Source organism: Cloeon dipterum, chromosome 1, assembly GCF_949628265.1.
Source record: "Cloeon dipterum chromosome 1, ieCloDipt1.1, whole genome shotgun sequence".
Classification (NCBI taxonomy): Eukaryota; Metazoa; Arthropoda; class Insecta; order Ephemeroptera; family Baetidae; genus Cloeon; species Cloeon dipterum.
The window spans coordinates 24,460,457-24,480,093 of record NC_088786.1 but is presented as its reverse complement, the minus strand read 5'-3'; the positions used below and the strand labels follow the sequence as shown (position 1 = coordinate 24,480,093).

At 41.8% G+C, this 19,637-nt stretch overlaps 1 protein-coding gene across 3 annotated transcripts; it reads left to right on the top strand.

Moving 5' to 3' along the window:
* The first annotated feature begins 9,431 nt into the window (after positions 1-9,431).
* Positions 9,432-13,930, top strand: LOC135948325 (protein bowel-like). Of its 3 annotated transcripts, none has more exons than XM_065497544.1 (4): positions 9,432-9,775; positions 11,181-11,330; positions 12,020-12,569; positions 13,161-13,930. In XM_065497544.1, the coding sequence occupies exons 2-4, from the start codon at positions 11,315-11,317 to the stop codon at positions 13,558-13,560; spliced, it is 966 nt and encodes a 321-aa protein (XP_065353616.1). In that variant the 5' UTR covers positions 9,432-9,775; positions 11,181-11,314; the 3' UTR covers positions 13,561-13,930. The 3 variants fall into 3 exon arrangements, with proteins under 3 accessions (XP_065353616.1, XP_065353617.1, XP_065353615.1); XM_065497545.1 differs by lacking the exon at positions 9,432-9,775 and adding an exon at positions 10,744-11,031; XM_065497543.1 differs by lacking the exon at positions 9,432-9,775 and having other exon boundaries at positions 10,744-11,330.
* Positions 13,931-19,637: the final 5,707 nt, after the last annotated feature.

The following is a 19,637-nucleotide window of genomic DNA, read 5'->3' as shown; positions in this document are numbered from 1 at the left end:
AAAAAGGATTTGAAAAAAGCCCTCGACACACATGCTCGGCACGCTCGTAAGGCAGTGCAGTAGAAAGTTCAGCTCACAAATACGACCTGCAGGATTATGCGTCTTGGGAGCAGCATGTGCGGAGACGGTCACAATAAAATAGTAGTTAAACGCTGTGAAAGCAGTTCGAGGCCAATTTTTGTGTTGTTAGAGAAATAGCTTGTCGAAAGACGAATTTAATTGTTCCAAATTTCCAGACATCAGAAACCGCGCATTAAATCGGAACAAATGTAAATCGACGGGTCATTCCATCACGCAGACAAACAAGTGATTAAATGAAACCTTCAATTGCAAAGTAGGCCCGAAAATCGACGGTCCTCCCAGACTAAACGCCGGCAATGAGCCGCAGAAAGAGGAAATAATAATGCGTGCCTGGCGCGGCAGTTAGTATCATTTTTGTAATACCTATCATTACGCCATACAGAGGATGCACCCACAGAAAAGGAAAGATTCTCACGAGTGTCTGTGTTTATCAGCAGCAAAAGCGCAAAACGAGCCTCGCCGAAATTAAAGTTACGCAGAAAACGGCGAGATAAATTAAAAGCAGCGCCTTCCTCGTATCCAATGTATATATCTTTTTTAACAAAACTCGGCTTTTAATTAAGGGAGCAGGTAGAAAGGAGCGTGCGTAATATTGGGTGTTATTAGCTGAAGGCGCCGCCGAGGGCGGGACCACGGGGCGCCCCGGCGAACCCTTGTGCTCCATCAGCAGGCGCCGATCCAAATATTTAGGCCACCCGCCAGACATTAGTAGCTGTGTGTGTAATCGGTCTCGCTAGCTCGTGCGGTTATTAAGTGGCAAATTTATACTCGGCCCGCGTTATGCTGCCTTTTATCATCATTTTTCACGACGGCCCATCACGAGAAATGGCTGATGGTTTTTCGTTCGCAAAGCAAATTCATCAACGTCTCCTGCTGAACATATTAGCTGAGTCTCTTTCGCCCAAGCAATTTTACTTGATCAGAGAGTTTGACGCCAACAACTTCCCCGATTTCCTGATTGTAAGGAAAGTAGCATTCTTTATTTTTTTCTATATAGGCAGATAGTTGGCTATCCTTTTGGAAAAACATTTTAACGAGATGAGATACATTGTTATATTAGCTGGTCATTTTCTTGGGTCAGAAATGGGTGGTTTGCCCGTGCAATCAAATAATTAGAAGTTATTTCTTAATAATAATAATAATTTGGAGTCCGATTGTTGCCGACAACAAGAACGGACGCACTTCAAATTCGCTCCTCAGAATTTTCCCCTTTTGGCCCCGACGTTGAACTTTGACTGGAAGAAACTGGCATCTCCTTGCTCAGCTTTTCACGCCGCATCGATCGACGTCAAAATTTCTTCTGGGGAACAAAATTTCGGCCCAAAATTCTGGTTTAGAAGTTCTGACCGGCGAGTGAGTACGATTCCACCAAAGCAACAATGGCAAAGACCAACAAGCGCCGAGTAGCTCGCCAACGGCACCCTGCGAATTTTCGCTCGCGACATCGCAGAATCGCGCCGAGGGGCTCTGCCTTGGCGGAGAGGAGTCCTCTTTAGCCGGAGGATGCGGCTCTCCGTCCAAGAAACCGGCCACCGCAACGACCATCGAGGGATCTCAGCTTGGGACGACCCAGAGTCGACCCCGCCGTGCCCTCAACCTTGCCATCAAACGAGCGACAGCCGGCACTCCTGAAGAAAGAAATTCATTTTCGGACGAGGGGTGGCTCTTAAGTCTGCGAAGAAGACCGGCCGGGAGAGTGAAATCGAGTTCCAGCGCCAAATCTCCCTGACGAGTTGCTGGGGGCCAGCGTGGAAGAGCGTCAAGCCTTGGCTAACGCCCGGCTGCTCACCATGCTTCTAACTCAGCCAAGTCAACTTTGAGAAAACCAGCCCACGCTGACATCGAAGTTCCTGGCCATCATTCTGATCAGTCGAACAGGCCTCGCGGCTCCTGGTGGATGGTGGCTACGTGGGACCAAGATTGCAGTGAGGACCAGCGCCCTGAACCCGCCTTTGGAGACGACCCCGGCTATTCTGATTTGTCTAGGCGCCATTTCCCGACTTGGCCTCTTTTGTAGGCCCGTCGGGTCTTGTGTATTACTGTGAACCCAGAATAAATACAGAAAAATAATTTATTTGTCTTTTGGCATGTACATAATTTAACACAGTAATGCAATAAACCACATACATCCAATTGCAAATCAAACATTCAGTTACATTCACTCAAAAAGAAAAGAAAAATTGAAGTTGCTACAACTTCTGTACACAATCAAAATACTCTTCAGCACTATAAAACTGTTTTTGATGTACAAATTCACGCAGCATAGCAACAAACTCTTTATAACGCGGCTCAAGACGAAGAAGCATTGGCAGCGCATTATACAAAGTAGCTGCACAAGTTAGTGGGTTTTGTTTAGAGATTTGAGTCGTTTGCGCTGGAACATATACAGAAAAATGTTTCAATTAAGCTCTCAAAAGGTCAATTTGCAAGAGATATACTAGCATTTAACAATATAATTTAGAACTATTAATTTCCAATGATTAAAAGCAGTAAACATAATTAATTATTAAAAAATTACCTAAATCGTTTAAAAAATGCAATCATTTCTTAGATTTCGACATTTAGACCTTTATTATCTTTAGTATGTTTCATGATGTTGATGTGTTAATTAAATATTGATATCTTAATTCTACCTTAATTTCAGCTTATAGTTTATATTATTTATTTTCTTTCTTCGTGTATAGCTTTTTTAATCAAGATGAAGGGAGATTTGAGTTACCATGCCAATCTATACGATCTTTACTAAAATCGATTTTAAAACTAAATAAAACTAAAAATGCTATGAATGCGGTGAGCAGTTCTTTATTTTAAACATTATTTGGCATTACTACTAGCAACATTTTATGTTTACTTTTCCCTTTAATATAGACTTTTCTGTCAACAATTTAATCATTCAGTATTCTAATTTTTTCTTAAAAATATAAAAGTGCTTACTTTTGATAGAAATGCTTCGGTATTGGGATATAATTGGCTACAAAATCGCAGGATTTAAATTAAATCATGCCATCAAAATTTCAGAGAGCTCGTTGTGAGGTTGCTGCTCGAAATAAGCGACCGATGGCAGATTTATGGCACCGGTTTGCTCCTGTGACGGCTGCCGATTGCTGATGCGAACAGCAATTATAGCCCGTTTTCCACTTCATTGATGTTGCAAATGCAATTAGCCTATGGCTCGCACGAGAGAGAGAGGCAAGCAACCCCTACAGCAGGAGATGCGATAATATCGGTGAGCGCGTACACAAATCGTTTGCAGCATCATTTTAAAGTGATACAAACACACACAGAGGACCGTGCGCGCTTTGAATGTGTTCGTAATGTTGTTTCAGCGCCAACCAACCCGTCAGCAGCATCATCAAGCGGACTGTCATATTACGGTGGAAAATTCAGATTGCCTCTGAGAGAGACAAAGGGCACGAGAGAGAGAGAGAGAGAGAGAGAGAGAGAGAGAGAGAGAGAGAGATTGGCAATTCCATCTGCATGAAAGGTAAAGTTGATTACCGGGCGCCCTTTGAAGTGAAAATACCCGCGGCTCTGTAATCTCGGCGCACTGTAGTTTGACTTGGTAACTGAATTTAAAATATTATTGACATCCTGCTCATTTGAATACAGAGAAGCGCGCGCTGCTCTGCCGCTCTCTCATCACACGATGCATGCTGGCTGCTGACGCAAAAGTGCCCCGCTTTTCCAGAATGTGCCTCTTTGTGTCGCGCCGCTCGTTTGTACACACTCGCGCACAATTGCGCCGACTATTTGCATAAATTTGAGATTATTCAGCCATTTTCCTGGCGTGGGTGCCTCTCTCTGCATGCGTTAGTTGTGGCCCTTTCAAGTTTCCCGGCTGCTGCAACTTTTCGCCAGAATTCGCTTTGCTAACCGGCGCAGCAGCCAACGCCCTTCTTCCAAGAAGATAACACTTTTCGCAGCGCACCGCCAATGAGGATGTGCGCACCCTTTGTTGCTCCTTGTAATTGAGACGGCCAAGTGTGCTGGCTGGCTGGCACTGACGTCTGTTCGCCGGCAGAGGGACACAATTATGGCTCTCTTTTTGTTATCATTTATTACCACTTAACGATTGTTTGAGTTATCTGCGGTTTCAGTCGTTTAATTCTCTTCTGCTGCTATATGTTCGCATATTGTAATGGCAGCTTAGGTAGTAGATCAAAAGTTCAATTAATGAGTGTTCAGTCGAAACGTTTTTCATTTTGTGTATAAACAGAGTTCATTGATCACCATCCTGTTATCTATGTGGAACTGCTAATTTCGAAAGTAAAGTCGGAAATTTTCCTTCATTGAATCGTTTCTAATTCTTTGTCAAGGATCAATTTACAACAGATTTCAAAAAAATTAAATGAATATTATTTCTCAATTTTATCAGCAGATAGCATAAATTCACATCCTCCACATCTACACAAAAAATTAACATTGTGGGGATTTATTTGCTATGAATTATAAATCTAACAACCTATAGGACTGTGATTGCGGGGGCGATATTTCGATCGCCGCGTCCAATCAAGCTGGTGGAAAAAGCGCAAATATAAAAGGCAAACGGCAGACATAAAATGGTAAAGTACGAAAGCGGCGTCCTCGCAGAGGGGTAATTGCAGTGAGAATGGATTCATTACACGCCAATGTGCTAAGCAAACACAGGCGTGCTGCTCAGTCAGTGTTGTTAATTAAGAGTCCTCTCGCTAATAAATCCAACTTTACAACCAACTAGTCTGCTTAACAACTTGGTTGTAGGGCTGTCATTTCACTTCAGCACATGTCATCCATCATCGACTTTATATATCAGATTCTAAAAATAAAGTGAACGCTGCAGAATCAATTTTTGCGTAGAGAAGGAGATGTAATGAAATCAATTTTTAACAAAGTTTCTTCTTCAACGAATATTTGAACTTGTTTACAAAAGGGAGCAACATGTACAACGCCTTTTCTCTCGATTTCTAAACCATTTTTCAACAAATGGGTTAGATTTATGAGGGCTCGCTGTTAAAGGTGACTCTTTGCAGCTTTCTGTAAGTGATAAATAGTTTCTCTGCGCTTTCGAGTTTAGTGTTTAGTGGACGCGCGGCTGGTGGCTGTGGAGGCGGCGGCGGACGGAGAGATGAGCGGCTGAATTTAATCAAGAGCGGATCGGGCGCTGGCTGCGGCGAGAGCAAACACCATAAAATGTGATGATGCATGATCCACCCTGCGCATGCAATAAAAGCGAGGGTGGCGGTAGCCGGTCTCTCGACGCGGCGACACACAGCCGTATGCAGCCAGCGTTGGAGGCAGCCGCTCCAGTTAGCCGTCTCTGCTTGCTTTAAATTGAGCTCAACGCTGTTTGCCAAACATTATTAATGAAACAGACCATCTCGATCGCCGGCCTCGATAAATTGCTAGCGCGTGAGCTGGATCATTCAATTACGCCACGAGATAACATAACGCAGCTTTCTGCGGGTGGCGGCCATTTATTGTGAAACGCTCGTTCAAGGACCCCATCAAAACAGTGCAACAAACTTGCAACACGTCTTTCTTTCAAGACAAATTTACTCCATGTTCATGTTGAAATTTATAATTTCAAGAAAAACAGTATTGAAATTTAATAAAATTAAAATGGTTTCATTCCGCAGAGTTCCCCCCCCCCCCAACCCAGCTTACGTGACACATATCAATATTTAAACTACTTTTTAACAATTTCAAAATAGATCTTGAATGTGTAAACCGTCCATAAAATAGTTATATGTTTAATTAAAACTACAGTAGTTTTTTTCTCATGATTAGGGCAGCAAATTTCAAAACTTGGTTGAACGAATAAAATCCCTCACTTTTACTTCTAACGATGACAAGCTAGTTTTAGGTTTTCTTCAAAATCCGTTTTTATGTAGAGATTACAATTTTTATCGATAACTTTTGAAAATGTATAATTTTTTATTTTAGCAATGAGACCTGTTAAAATACACCTTTAACAAGATTTAAAATACACGAATGGCAAATTTATATAAGATTTATAGGGTGGATTTCGATCAACGCATCTAATCAAGCCGATGGAAAACACACAAATATAAAGCAAAACGGTAGTCCTTTGGGGAATTCACTAATCAGCTCTATAATTATCAGCAATTTGTATCTAAACAATATCAATCAGCAAATTATAAGAGTGTAGAAATACACAAGCAGGAAATTTTACAAAATTGAAGAAGTATGTAATTATATAGCTCTCCTCTCTGTGTCATGGATTTTAAAACCAGAACGGACGGTTTTTTATTTAATTACTCTTATAATTTATCTATAGTTATTTTATCCCTGTAAAATCTTTTTAAGGTGTTTGCTTTACAATGTTGAGTAAATCTTTTTTGGAACCTCTGCTCAGCACTTCCCGTGTGGGCCATGATTTCACCAGCTGACCCGATAAAAAAATAATGCTGTTTTATTACGTAATTAGAAGTGTAAGACACTTCTTGAAATCAGAATCGATCATTTGACTTTTTAAGATATATATAGTAGTCGTGCAAAGAGTCAAGATGTAAATGGTTGAGTATGACCAAAGTTTTCAATTCATGAGTACTTAATTTTTACTTGTTAATATCGTTAATATTAAATCTTGACGACCTTCTTTATTTTATTATGAATATGCGGTCTCACTAGCAGCAGATTTTTCCGCTCGCAGTATATAAAAACTAACAATTTACAAAGCAATTTTATTTATTTTTATTTTTTCCAACCGTTTCTAACCAAAGTTAACAGCATATATTAGAAACGCTGTAAAGAGGTCGTCAGAAACAAGATCTGCGATTTCAACAGATTCCCATGACAATTTTATTACTGCTGCGTATTCTAAGCGCAATTAACGCATATTGTTATTGCCACCAAAAAAACGCGATGGCTAATTTTATACCCTGTGACGACAACGTTTGGAACCCAAATTTGTTCCCAACCCGTCGTGCCCGTGTTATAAGTGTTAGTCATGCGTCATGCATGATTTTTCAGATAGAGCACTGCGATAGGAGAAAGCATGAGAAGCGCCCAACGCTCTCAGAGGGTGAGAAAACGCCGGGAGGAACATTTTAGCCATGATACACACGTGCTGTACGTATCCAATTTTCATACACAGAAAGTCTTGTCTAGATTTCCGAGAGAATCTGGCCAAATATACAGTTCGCAGTTATCGCGCACCCCTTTCGCGGCCTTTGTATACAATACGTGAATTCTTCTTTATCTGCCGCGCGGCGGTAGTGCAATTCAGTATTTTATCACTTTATTTGACCTTTTTGAGGTGCCGCCGCCTCTTTTTTACTGCCGTAACTGCACACCGTGTGTTTGTTTCCCTTCTTGCTCTGATATTGCTGCAAAATTCACGCAGCAAATAGAAAGAGAGCCGCCCGCGCGCTGCAGAGAGCGGCGCAAACATTAAATAATAAAACTGCCTCGTCTGCGCACCGCACGGATGGATGGAAGCAGGTAAAATTTATTATCCACTACTTTGCTGGGTCGCCGTCGCCGCTGAGCGTCACTTTTCCGTCAGCAGTGCGTGCTTCTGATGACATATTGGGCCTTATCTAAATATATACCAATAAATACATTTCCTGCCGCAGCGCGTGATATTTGCTCTCGCGGTCATTGTTTAATCCTGTGTTTGAACTGTGCTATGCTGTATATTGCTCTGAAAATGAGCTGAAAGGGGGAGGAGAAAGAGAGAAGATATATAACGATTGAGCACATTTTTTTGTTATATAAGACGAGATTATGAAAAATGAACTGAAACGTCAACACCAATTATTTTCTGAGATAATACTAGGCACAAAAATTTGTTGAATTTGATAAAACTGGTGACGAATGTATTTTTGAAAATCTAAGAGTGAATTTTCAATATTTCCAAATGTGATTTTTCTGAAAAAAAATCTTCCCAATACGTTTACTCAAATTTAATTTCCTTTCCCTTTTCCATCCTTTTATAAGATATTGAATTCGTTATCTTGGATTATTTTTCAAATCTGTCTTTTAATATTCCTGTTTGATGCAACATTTAAAAATGTATTTGCCATCCTGATGAATTCAAGAAGGGTATATTAAAATAATCGATATTAATTCATATATACCATATATATTTTGTCCTCCTTAAGGCAAGCAGTAGGAAATTATAGAACTTGAATGAAAATTGGTTTTTCAGTTCCCACTAAAAAATAAAAAATATCAAAAGCAGCCGACAATCGTCAGTCAATTAAAACCATTAGAGGCACTTGTGCAAAATTTGACAAGATCACTCGTCCATTCATGCTTTTCCGTAACATATTGAGATCGAAAGTGCTGCTCTTTGCCTCTTCACGGGTGAGTTTTTATATTAAGTGTATCACCACACAACTCACTAAAGTAGTTGTCGTGTCTGTCGGCGCCTTTTGATCTCTGCCGTCTCTTTGACAAACCACACAAAGCCGCGCTCACACATTGGCAGCGTATTGGAGATTCTTATATATATACAAACCGCTGGGATCATATTTACGAAAAGGTGGTCTGCTGATGGGAAAGACCCTGTGATACATGAGAAAATTTGAGAAATAATTGGATATCGATTTATTTGAAGTTTAATATTTTTTAAGTTTTTCACTGTAACCAATTCATATGGCAAAGGCATTATTGGCCGGCACTTACAATGTAAGATGGTTACATTTACAGGATAATAAAAAAACATGCAATATTTATGGAATGGTGGAAAATAGGTCAGAATCATTGGCTACAACAGTAATTAAATTTTATACAGCGGCTAATTTGTGTGAGAGAAGAAGTGGGGACTCTCCCATGCAACAGATAACATATTAGGTGTTTTAGATAATTTGAAATAAATGCTAATTTGTTGTTTTCCGTCTTTTTTCTTTAGACAGTATGAAATGCAAAATTCATTTCTAAAAATTGGTTCCAAATCATCAAAATTATCCATGATAGGAAATTCGAAAATAATTTAATCCACAATTTCAAGTGCTTTCTAAAACGGGTTTTAAAGTAAATTCTGTTGTGTCAGTCTTGAACGGAGTGGTTATATGAACCTCATCATGTGATATTTATAGTGTATATATTGTGTCATAGGCTGTATATAGTGTGTTATTAAAAAAATTAAGCATCCAACGGGTGTGAGTTGGGTGCTGGCAGCAGCTTTCGCGAGATCAGCGAGCACAATAGGGTTTAATCCAAGGTGGTGCATGCAGCGTGTGTTGTTATTATTTTGGGTGGAGTCATTTGTATACGCAGATATCGCCCGGGACGCCGCGACACGGGCTCTCTGAAGCGCGCGGGCGGCCACATCAAAGGCGGCCGCCTTCGAATCTATCGTCGTAAAGTGAATTTATAACTCGCAGTGCTGTGCGACGATTACGCAGAGATAAAGAGAGTAATTCTCCGCCGCTGCTGCAGCGATGTTGATGAGCGCGAACCGCATATCGGCGGCAGTCGCGCGCACGCTTCTTTTCGCAGGCCGCCGCGTGTGCAACTCAGCAGTGGTGATTGTTACACAGGGGCGACACTCCGCACCTGCATAGTGTGTGTGACTCACGATATCACAATCGCGATGACATCTCTGAAATGATTCCGAATTGCTTCTGTATCTGTGCCGGAAAGTTGGTGTTTCAGTGAAAAAGGCTATCTTGAAAGGAAGCTCTTTAGCAAAGCCGCTGAGAGTTAACGCTTCGAAGCAAAGATACTGCAACGGTTTTTATATAAAGTAAGTTTGTTAATTATTTAGTGAAATTAAATATCGACATTGTCTTTCCTTGTTGTCAAGAGCGTCAATATATTACCCTATACTATATAGTTTTGGCTTCAGTTTGTATCATCAAATCATTGGAAAATAAGGATGGTTTTAGAACTTCTTGCATGACCCTTTCAAACCTTTAACCACTTAACAAGATGAGAGGGACTATTAAAAATGCTTGAAAGCTGAATTTTAATTAAAAATGGAAATCTTTTATTGTTCCAACGGCAACGAGCTCACCTTTAAGTTTGCAATGATCGGTCAATTAATTAGTAGAATTATTTTTGCGGCTCATCTACCTATTCTGACTTGTCTTATTTATGTATTTGTATATTTGTATTTAAGTGAGAATAAACATCTATAACATAAACATTACGGTGGAGTTTTAGGTTGCTTTTGGTAGTTGAAGGTTACTGTTAAGCTTTATAATTTTGTTGGCCGCTTCTTCTTCATGATTTGTTTTTTTACTGCTTGATTTTTAGCAAGAACAAAGAGGCAAGAAAAGTGGTTTATCCCATATCGCGATCTGGAAACGATTCATGCACAAAGAGGGACGCTTTTCGCAAATAAAATAAATAGCAAGAAAATATTACTATGCTAAAAAATTTGAAACTAAAAATACCAAGAATGCTGATCTAAATAAACGGATTGAGAAACTCTTTCCTACACTTCGCGCAAAATAGTTTTCCACAGCTTCTGCAATAAAAATTGTTAACCTCAAACTCATATAAGCTAGAAATGTTGCTTTAAGGCCAGAAGCTTCAAAGCCCATTTCAAGCAAAACGAGTCTCCCTGAAACTTTATTTCGATAATTGAGGCTCAATTTGAATTTATTTACATGTTTCAAGGGCTATTTTCTAGCTTATGAATCTTACGCTATATACACACTCAATGTTAATTTTGATAAGTACACCAGACGTATTTTGGCCGTTCTAGAGCTTCGCCAGTGAGGCATTGTTTTAGTTTCGCTAGTTTGTAAACGGTCGGTCAATACCATTCCCTGTTATCCTTTCTGGCCGTGTGCGATCTGTGATGCGGTAATCTTGTGAGAACAAAGGCAGAAAATCTGCTTGCGGACATATTTGGCAAGGGCCTAGGAGCGCGGCGCGAGGAGAAGGACGGGCGCGATTTGCATGGATCGGACGCGGCGGAAGGGATTGGCACTCGGCGCTGGGAAACTCTTGCGCAATCCAGTAGCGAGTGATATTGGACTCATTAATAAATAGGTAGGCGGTGCTGATAGAGAAAGAGGCCGCCGCGACCAATGATGCGGGCTGGCTCGGAGCCGCGGTGGAAACGCATGCGCGTCTCGCCGGGCATCCTCGGGATTTTGTGTTAAAAAAAGTTTCCTTCTTTTTTATTGTATATGTATCAGGTAGCTGCTGCAACTGCTGGAAAGGAAGCACGCACCCACCGAACGAACAGCGAGCGCGTTTTATAGAGGCAAGCAGCAGCCGCGGCAGTCGCAAGCATCTCCGCCAGTAGCTCGTCTGATTGACACCGACAGAGATGGATGCAGCGCAAGGTAAGCCGAATTCGCTGCTTTTTTTCCGCCGCAGCAGCGGCCGCTCCGCTCGCTGATCTTATTTTTACGCTTTCGGCCAAGTTGACACTGCACTTGACTGGAATTTTCAAATTTCCACTTGTATATTTGGAGTTGGAATTATATTATCTGCCCTGATTAGATCTTTGCCATCTTTGGGTGTTACACCTCAGTTGCTGGTTTTGATAATTTCTGAGGCTAAGAACTAGTTCAAGAGTTTCATTTTTACATTTAGCTCTAAATTAGGCAGGAATGGTTTTTCTGCATGACGAGTAGAACCCGAAGTTAAGTCTCCAGAAAATCACACTACTTTGATTAGAGCTTAAGAGTGCCAGCAAAAATACCTTATTTGTTCAAACTTAAAATATAATTTAGCTTTTAGATTGTTTTTTTAATTTAGCTGCCTTTAGTATTTCATTAATCCTTTTTAAAAATAAAAATATTTTATTTGAAACAATAGAGCGTCCCAATTATAGTAACATAAATTAAAGGATTTTTCAAATCAATTTAATTTGGTTTTAAAACTTTATTGCTTAACATACAATATATAAATATAATTATAGCAATACGAGACTAACAACTAGGAACTGCGAGAATAAATTTTGCTTTGTATTTAATACAGTTTTCAAAATTACGTAAATCTTAGATTGTTTTGAAATTTATGTTGTCAGAAAACGAAGTGTCCCCCACTTCGGCCCTGACGCCCCCGAGCACGCCCCCGGCCGCCCCCTGTAAAGCCCTGGCGCCGTCCGGCAGCAAATTCACCTTCGACTCGGAGCGGTCGGCTTTCCAGCCGGCTCTCCAGCGGCCGTCGGCCGCCGTTGACCACAAGCAGCTGATTATCAACAACCACCTGCACCAAACCTTCTACCTGCAGCAGCATCCTGAGGCGAGCAGCCTCCTGCAGTACCAGCCACAGGACCTGCGGCTGCACTACAACATGCTGGTGAGCCAGTGGCTGCGCTACTACCGCGGCCAAACGGCCAGTCCAGCGGTGGCTGCGGCCCCCGTGCCCTTGACCACCGGAGTTGGCCGCGGCAGGGGTGGCAGAGGCGCGTCCAACAGACCAAAGAAGCAGTTCATCTGCAAGTACTGCAACCGGCAGTTCACCAAAAGCTACAACCTGCTCATCCACGAGCGTACGCACACCGACGAGCGGCCCTACAACTGCGACATCTGCGGAAAGGCCTTCCGCAGGCAGGACCATCTCAGGGACCACAGGTAGGGAGCGATCAGCATTAAAATTTCCTGAGATATTGTAAAGCAATAATAATATATTTAAATCATAATTAAATTTTTGATACTTAACAATCAAGAATTTGAAAGCGCACCTAAATTAGGTGCGAATGTAGGGCCTGTAGAGGATTCTCTTCACCCTATTCGTACCAAATTTGCATGCGAATAGTTATATATCCTTAGCTTTTATGAATTGGCTCTACTCTGCGCGGAATTGATTTAGGATGGGCGGTTGTGAGTTTAGTGATTCTCTGCAGCTAATGGCTATAGCATGAATTTTGTTTCGACGCTAAAGTTCTGCTGATGAAGCCTGCGGGGTAGAAACGGACGCTGTACGTGGGATTTAACTTTTCTGAGAGCCACCCATCTTTAGTTAAGTCTGCGCAGATTAAAGCCATTTTGTAAATTTTTCGATTTCGTTCAATATCATTTGTTGTGTATTTCCTTCAATTTCATATACAAATATTTGGACCAAAAATATAATTTGTTAAATTCTATTGAATTGGGATGAACTCTGTAATTAAAATTTATTACAATTCAGTGTAAATCTAACGTCCACATTCTCTATTTTTCCAGATATATCCACTCAAAAGAAAAGCCGTTCAGGTGCTCGCAGTGCGGCAAAGGCTTCTGCCAGGCTCGCACCCTGGCCGTGCACCGCATTCTGCACCAGGAGAGCGCGCCGCACCGGTGCCCAGTTTGCGCCCGCGCCTTCAACCAGCGCTCCAACCTGAAAACCCACCTGCTCACCCACACCGACCACAAGCCGTACGAGTGCCACTCGTGCCGAAAGGTGTTCCGGCGAAACTGCGACTTGCGCAGGCACGCCCTGACGCACGTGGAGGGCGCCCTGTTCCCCGCGGGGCTGCTGGCCGAGGCTTCGGAGCCCACCCTGGACCTCTCAGTCAAACCCAGCCAGCCGTCAGTTCCTAACAAGCCCTTTAGCTTTAGCATCGACGACATCATGCGCAGATAAAAAGCAGCCCGTCGCACGCTCGCTCTCGCGCTTTGAAGCCAAATATTCGCACTCAGGACTGGCCATGCACCGGCGCGCAGTCATTTTGACAAACTGATGAGTTCTTTTGATCCACCAACCCGTTGATTAAGTGTTTAATTATAATGCCTGTTACATGCGAGCATAATTCTATTATTATTGTGAAATATATAATTACTATTGGAAAGTATAAATTATTGTAATGTGTACGCGCTTGTAAATAACATTACTGGCTATGATTAATGTGTAAATTATATATATGTTTATGATGTGCATTTCGCTTGGAAAGAGATTTGTCAGCAGAATTTATTGTGCTGCATTTGACGAGAATAAATTTCAACTGTGAAAATCATCCTTTGTGTTTTCATTTTCACTTCCAAACTCATCACGCTCCGAACAAAAGAGCCAGACAACAAAGAGGCAAATTAATACCTTACTAGCAATCTTGACTATATATATGACTAGGTTTAACAAAATATGTACATTTGAGATAGTTGCAAGGGGAGATATTCTAGAGCAACCCAAACCATTATTAGAAATTAAATAATCTGGGATAGCCATAAATTCGTTCCTGCGATTGCTAGATTTATCCTAAAAGTTTTGGTTAATAACATAGGTTTTTAATTTCTCGATTTTCTCATATTCGTCTGTGCTGCTTGAGAATTACACAGATAAAAATGACAGGAAAGAGATCATATTCTTAATTATCTAATGGATAGTTCTTTCGTTATTTACTTATAATATTTTCATACATATTTAAATTTAATTTCAATCCGGGTCTACTCATGAGGGAATATATATGAGTATTTGGAATAATATATACCGTTTGAAATGCGACTGATGAATACAGAGCGAGATTTCCATCCCACGTTTTATCCTTGAATAGATTATGCTATGTAAATTTATCATTAAATAGCAAATGCAATGCAGATCTCTCAATCTGAGCATAGCCTAATAGCAAACAAGGTCCCGGGGTTTGCTGCACTTTGACGGCTCTCGCCAGAAGTGCAGTTTACGAGAGGCGTGCGCTGTCAACCGTCTCGACTCCCATGTTACGCCAGTTGCAGATATCGCACTGCGCAAGGCGTTCACTCCTCCACATCTCCGCCTTCGTCCCTGCACCGCCGAGCGGTCGTGCCATTCGCTTCAAGTTCCACACGCGATAAAATCTGATAGCTGCATGCAGATTCAAATTATTCTCGAAACAAAAGTGCACCTTTCGAACGCGAGTGGCGAAAAAGGTCAAGCAGATAAAGGCGCGCGCGCCGCTGCGCACTGAGAATCGATCTGTAAAACTCGGTCGAAGTAATTTATAATTTCCCTATGCGCGCAAGACAAATTTGTGATGCTCACGACGCGTGCGATAGGCCAATGCATTCGTGCATGCGATGATGGATTTATGTTTGTCCGTTTGCTTTGCTCGGCGCTCTTCCCGGGGGCGGCCAACTGCTTTTTCGACGCGAGATGTGCACAGCCAGGCCGATAACAACGCCATTTATTTATTCCCGGCTCGTCTCACGACTTGTGTTTTTAGCGCGCGTGGATCGTCGTGATCTATCCGCCGGCTGCGGCGACTAATAGTGTCGTGAGTCCCGGATGCTTTTATTATGACGTCATAAAGACCAGCGATCATTAAAGCAGCGCAGCCACAGTTTTACTACTGACGCAATTTTGTTGTCAAAAGACGGCAATAAAAGTCGCTGCCCCCCTAAAACCCGATGCCTGCTTTATTTTTTTGTTACACATCCATCATTAAGTGCAACCTTTCAGAAAATAACACGGCTCGCGCGCCGTTTATTCCTTTCTGTGTGTAATATACCGGCCGGCCTGCCGGTCGGGGCGAGACACAAAAAATTGGCGCCCTTGATTGCGGGCTTAATTACATAAACAGCGCGCTTAACTACTGCCGTGAACAAAAACGACCAGTTTACCGTCCGCCGCGGCACGAACGAATCGTCCGTCTTATTGTCCGTCGCCAGCAGCGGAATTATAGTCGAATATCGCGGCGCCCGCCGCCGCGGAAAGTTAATTAAGAAACGACGATTGCCTCCGCGCGCAGCGAACCGAACGATTCGTGCGGCGCGGCAGAGAGGCGCGAATCACATCCATTTGATTGTGTTTTCTTTCTTAAAAGGTGTTTCGTCCGGAAACAATGGATATGGGGAAACAAAGAAACAGTGTTATTAAGTAGTCAAAGGTCTAAAGGTGAGAATTTCCGTGTCCGCATAGTGTCCAACTTTGAAGATTGCCGGCGGCACGAAATTCTGTTTCCTCCCAATTCGAAAGCAACTCGAGTGGCGAGTATGTGTGTTTTGTGTTTTGCAAGGGGAAAATGTGTCGAGTCAATTATTTTGATTATTCGAGTGCTACGTGATGGAGAGAGAGGAGAACAATGCTTTCGAGGCTGTTGGCCAGTGCAGCCAGCAAGCCAGCGAGCAAGCGAGCGAGAGAAGATCTCTTACATAATTAATGGCCTGCGCGATGGGAATTGTTTTTTCTTTTTGTTGTTGTTGCTGACTAAAGGGGTCCATTCTCACGGTAATTTGATCATCTCAGGCGGCATATGATTAAGGGGGGCATACCTCGCATACCTGGCGCTAAATCACGCTGGGCTGGCCCATTAGCGCACAGCCGCACAACTAGATCAAATCAATTTCCCACTCGGCAAATGACTCAACGCGGAACGAGGCAACAAGGATCGGCCAGGCCTGGGAAAATTGCGCTAATTTGCAAAAATGAGCTGCACTTTGCGTTTCGAGAGGTTGATTCGATTTATCAAACATGTAATGATCAGTTTTCAAATCTCGTCTTCGGAAAAATCTGCTGAGATCGGAAATCCCCACGCACATGCAATAAAGTTTAAAATGTTTCCTCGTGTGTCATGCGAAATTATCCTTGCAGTTGCAGAAGAGTTACATCACGATGGAATTGTCCGAGCATTATTTTTAAACTCATTTTATTCGCTCGGGCTGAGTACACTGGAAAAGCATTAGCCTGTACTAATCAAGATTACAATTATATTACCGTGGTCATGTTTGCGTTGTTTTTCAGTATTTTCGGACTAGTTTATGATGTACAATGCTCGGCCGTGTGGGAGTGTTGGTTGCATATATTATTATTACGGATTATGGCTTTTTAGTAGGCGGCAGGTGGGGAAAAAGAAGTTTATGGGCGAGCGAGCCGAGATTCTCATTCCTCCGCTCTTCCCATCGCGTACATCCAAAGGAACGAAGGGGTCACGACCCGGGCACACGCCTAGAGGCATGGCGCGAGCTATCTCTCTCAGAGATGCTTCACAACAACTGTGATCATCCCTCCGAGACAAAACCGGTCCAGCCATCCGCCAAAACTCGCTGCCTTCCCACTCGTGCCGCGGCGGCGCTCTTTCGCACGCAGCTCCAGCAAAATTACATTACGTGCATGATCAAAAAAATGATCACTGATCACCCTTGAAATCTATTGTAGATCTTAATTTTTGAATAAATAAATGTCATCAAATTTAGCTATTGGTTTATTGGTAAATTGAAATGAAAAAAGCTTAAAATTTTGTGAAAAATTATTAATCGGAATTTAATAAAATTTTATCTAAGAAAAATTTGTATGTTTTAATTGTTAGTTTTCAAACAGTACATGCATATCGTGCAAGTTCATCTCGTGTCACTTCCCAAAGTGGCAATAATTGGGCGGACTCATCCTTCCTTTCACAATGCAGCACGGTGGGAAAATTCCGAAATAACGGGGCGTGAAATGATACAGAAATAAGTGATTATCATTTGGAAACATTTATCATTATCCAAATCGTGTGTGTGGATGTATGGCGGAGAAACAAAGGGAAACGACGCGTTTGTGGTGATCTCGCTAATGCGCGCGAGATTTTGAGGCACGACCGCGCATTGTGATCGATGCGCCGCGCTCCATAGTGGGTGTATCTCTAGCTTTTCCCACGCTTTCCAATGCACAAACACAGACACACACACTCAACGCGAGCTTCTTTTTCTGCCCGAGGTATGTATTTCCAAGACGCACACATATAATAAGTGTGCGCTTGTCAGGCGGATAATTGCGTTTAAGAGAATGAGTGCACTCGCTGGGAATGAACGCCGAGCGAAGGTTACACCGCGTGCTGCTGAAAATGAGTCAACCCGCTCTCTCAACGGCACTCATGCAAATTTTAATTTTTCTGCTGCACTGCCCGCGAGCCGGAATACACTCCGCTTTAATGATCTTGTTAATGTGAAAATTAATTTATGAAATATCGTATTTCATTCAGCCGATTTTATCGCCGGCCGCGCACCGACCGGGAAAATATACGACGACGCGATTTTTTGCAGACGCTCAAGATGTTTCACGCGAAGGACACTTGCTGAATTAATTTCTTCACGGCTATCGTCCCCCGAGAGGAGAAAAATCCGCTCCAGCCGAGAGGGTAATACTCATATATTCAGGTTTTCGCTCTGGTTGGAATATTCATTTTTTGGGGTCAGTGCAAATCCCGCGGCGCGGCGAGATGTTTCCATGAAAAATAACGAAGTATACAGCACAATTCTTTTGTTTCGTTTCCTCGGCATTTTGTCACGGCCAACCTTAAACAACACGCATCCTGTAAAGCAGTTGAGCACTCCAATTTCTCTCTAACGCAGCGTGTGATCTGAAAAGAACAAGTCTGGACATTTGAATGGCCATTAATTTTAGCTCAATCACACTCGGAGCCTGGAATTTCAACCTTCTTGGGCCACTGCACCAGCTTGTTTACATTCATGGGAAAGTGCTGGAAAGGATTTTTAAATTAATTCAGAAGCCTTCAAAGGCTGCTCGATTAATCAAACCGAACCATTGAGAGGCATGGGAAGAATCAAAACTGAATTACAACTCCAATCATTTAGAATACCCTATACCAAATGACCTTCATTATTTCCGCAACAATATTAAATTATAGTTTAAAAAATCTCCTTATAAGCTGTATATTAATTAGAGGAGCATTTTTCTCCACAAATAAAAAAATATTTTAATGTGGTCGAAACATACGGACACAAATAAATAAATGAAAGTTCCAAAACAGTCTAGAAGTTATCTAAATTGATTCCATAACCATCTCAAAACTGTTTTCCAACAGGAAAAGAAGTTTGATTTTCATCCAAATCTTCTTATAGAAAAGTTAAATATTGGATATCAAATTAGGTGCGATTATTAAATGAATGATTTTTTAATATTGAACTTACATTTAAATCTCATTTAATAGCCAAAAATAATTTTTCCTTCCAATGATAAAGCACCTTTGGTTAAGTATTATTTAATGCTTGGCCCGTTGCAGCGAGGGAAATTTATTCTCCAGCTAAGCCATCCTTTTTGTAACTTTTCTATGCTACTTCCAAGTAATAGCACTTGAAAAACAAGTGTTTAAAATGTTTAGCTCGTGCAGGTTTTTCAGTAAAATCCTACGTTTAACCCCTGCTACTGGAGAAATTAAATTTTGGCATTAATTTAAAACTTTGATACATTCCAACTAGACCAGAGAGAACAAATAACTTACCTGAAAATTTGCAAACAAACATGTCCTTTGACAAATTTCCCAGATAATTTTTGATGGAATATTTCACAAGAGATCCTATCAAATACTAAGGAGCTTGCAAATGTAAAAGAGGATGGTGACTTTGGCTCCTCTTATTTCAAAGTCTTCAATCAGATAAGAAGACCTCCACCAGCACAACTGAATTACGGAGGGTCTCGAGCCAACGACGGCCAAATTTGTCGCAATGCTTGCGGTGTAAAGGCGTGAAATATTAGAGGAATCCATGTCAAAACAGCAGACTGAAAAGGAGCTTTCCGTCCACTTTACGAGAGAATTAAAAATCGTGGCCACCCGTATTTTGTGTTGATAAGAAATTCGGGGGACTTGTACCTCCTCGAAATTCGCCTTTTAGCCATAAAAAAGGTGAATAATTCATGTTCATTCACACTTCTCGCGGCGCGGTGCGGTCGGTCGGCTGGCCGGCTGGAAGAAATAAAAAGCTTGGTGCCGTGTTCGCTGTGACGAGCTCCATCTCGGCTCGCTGGAAATG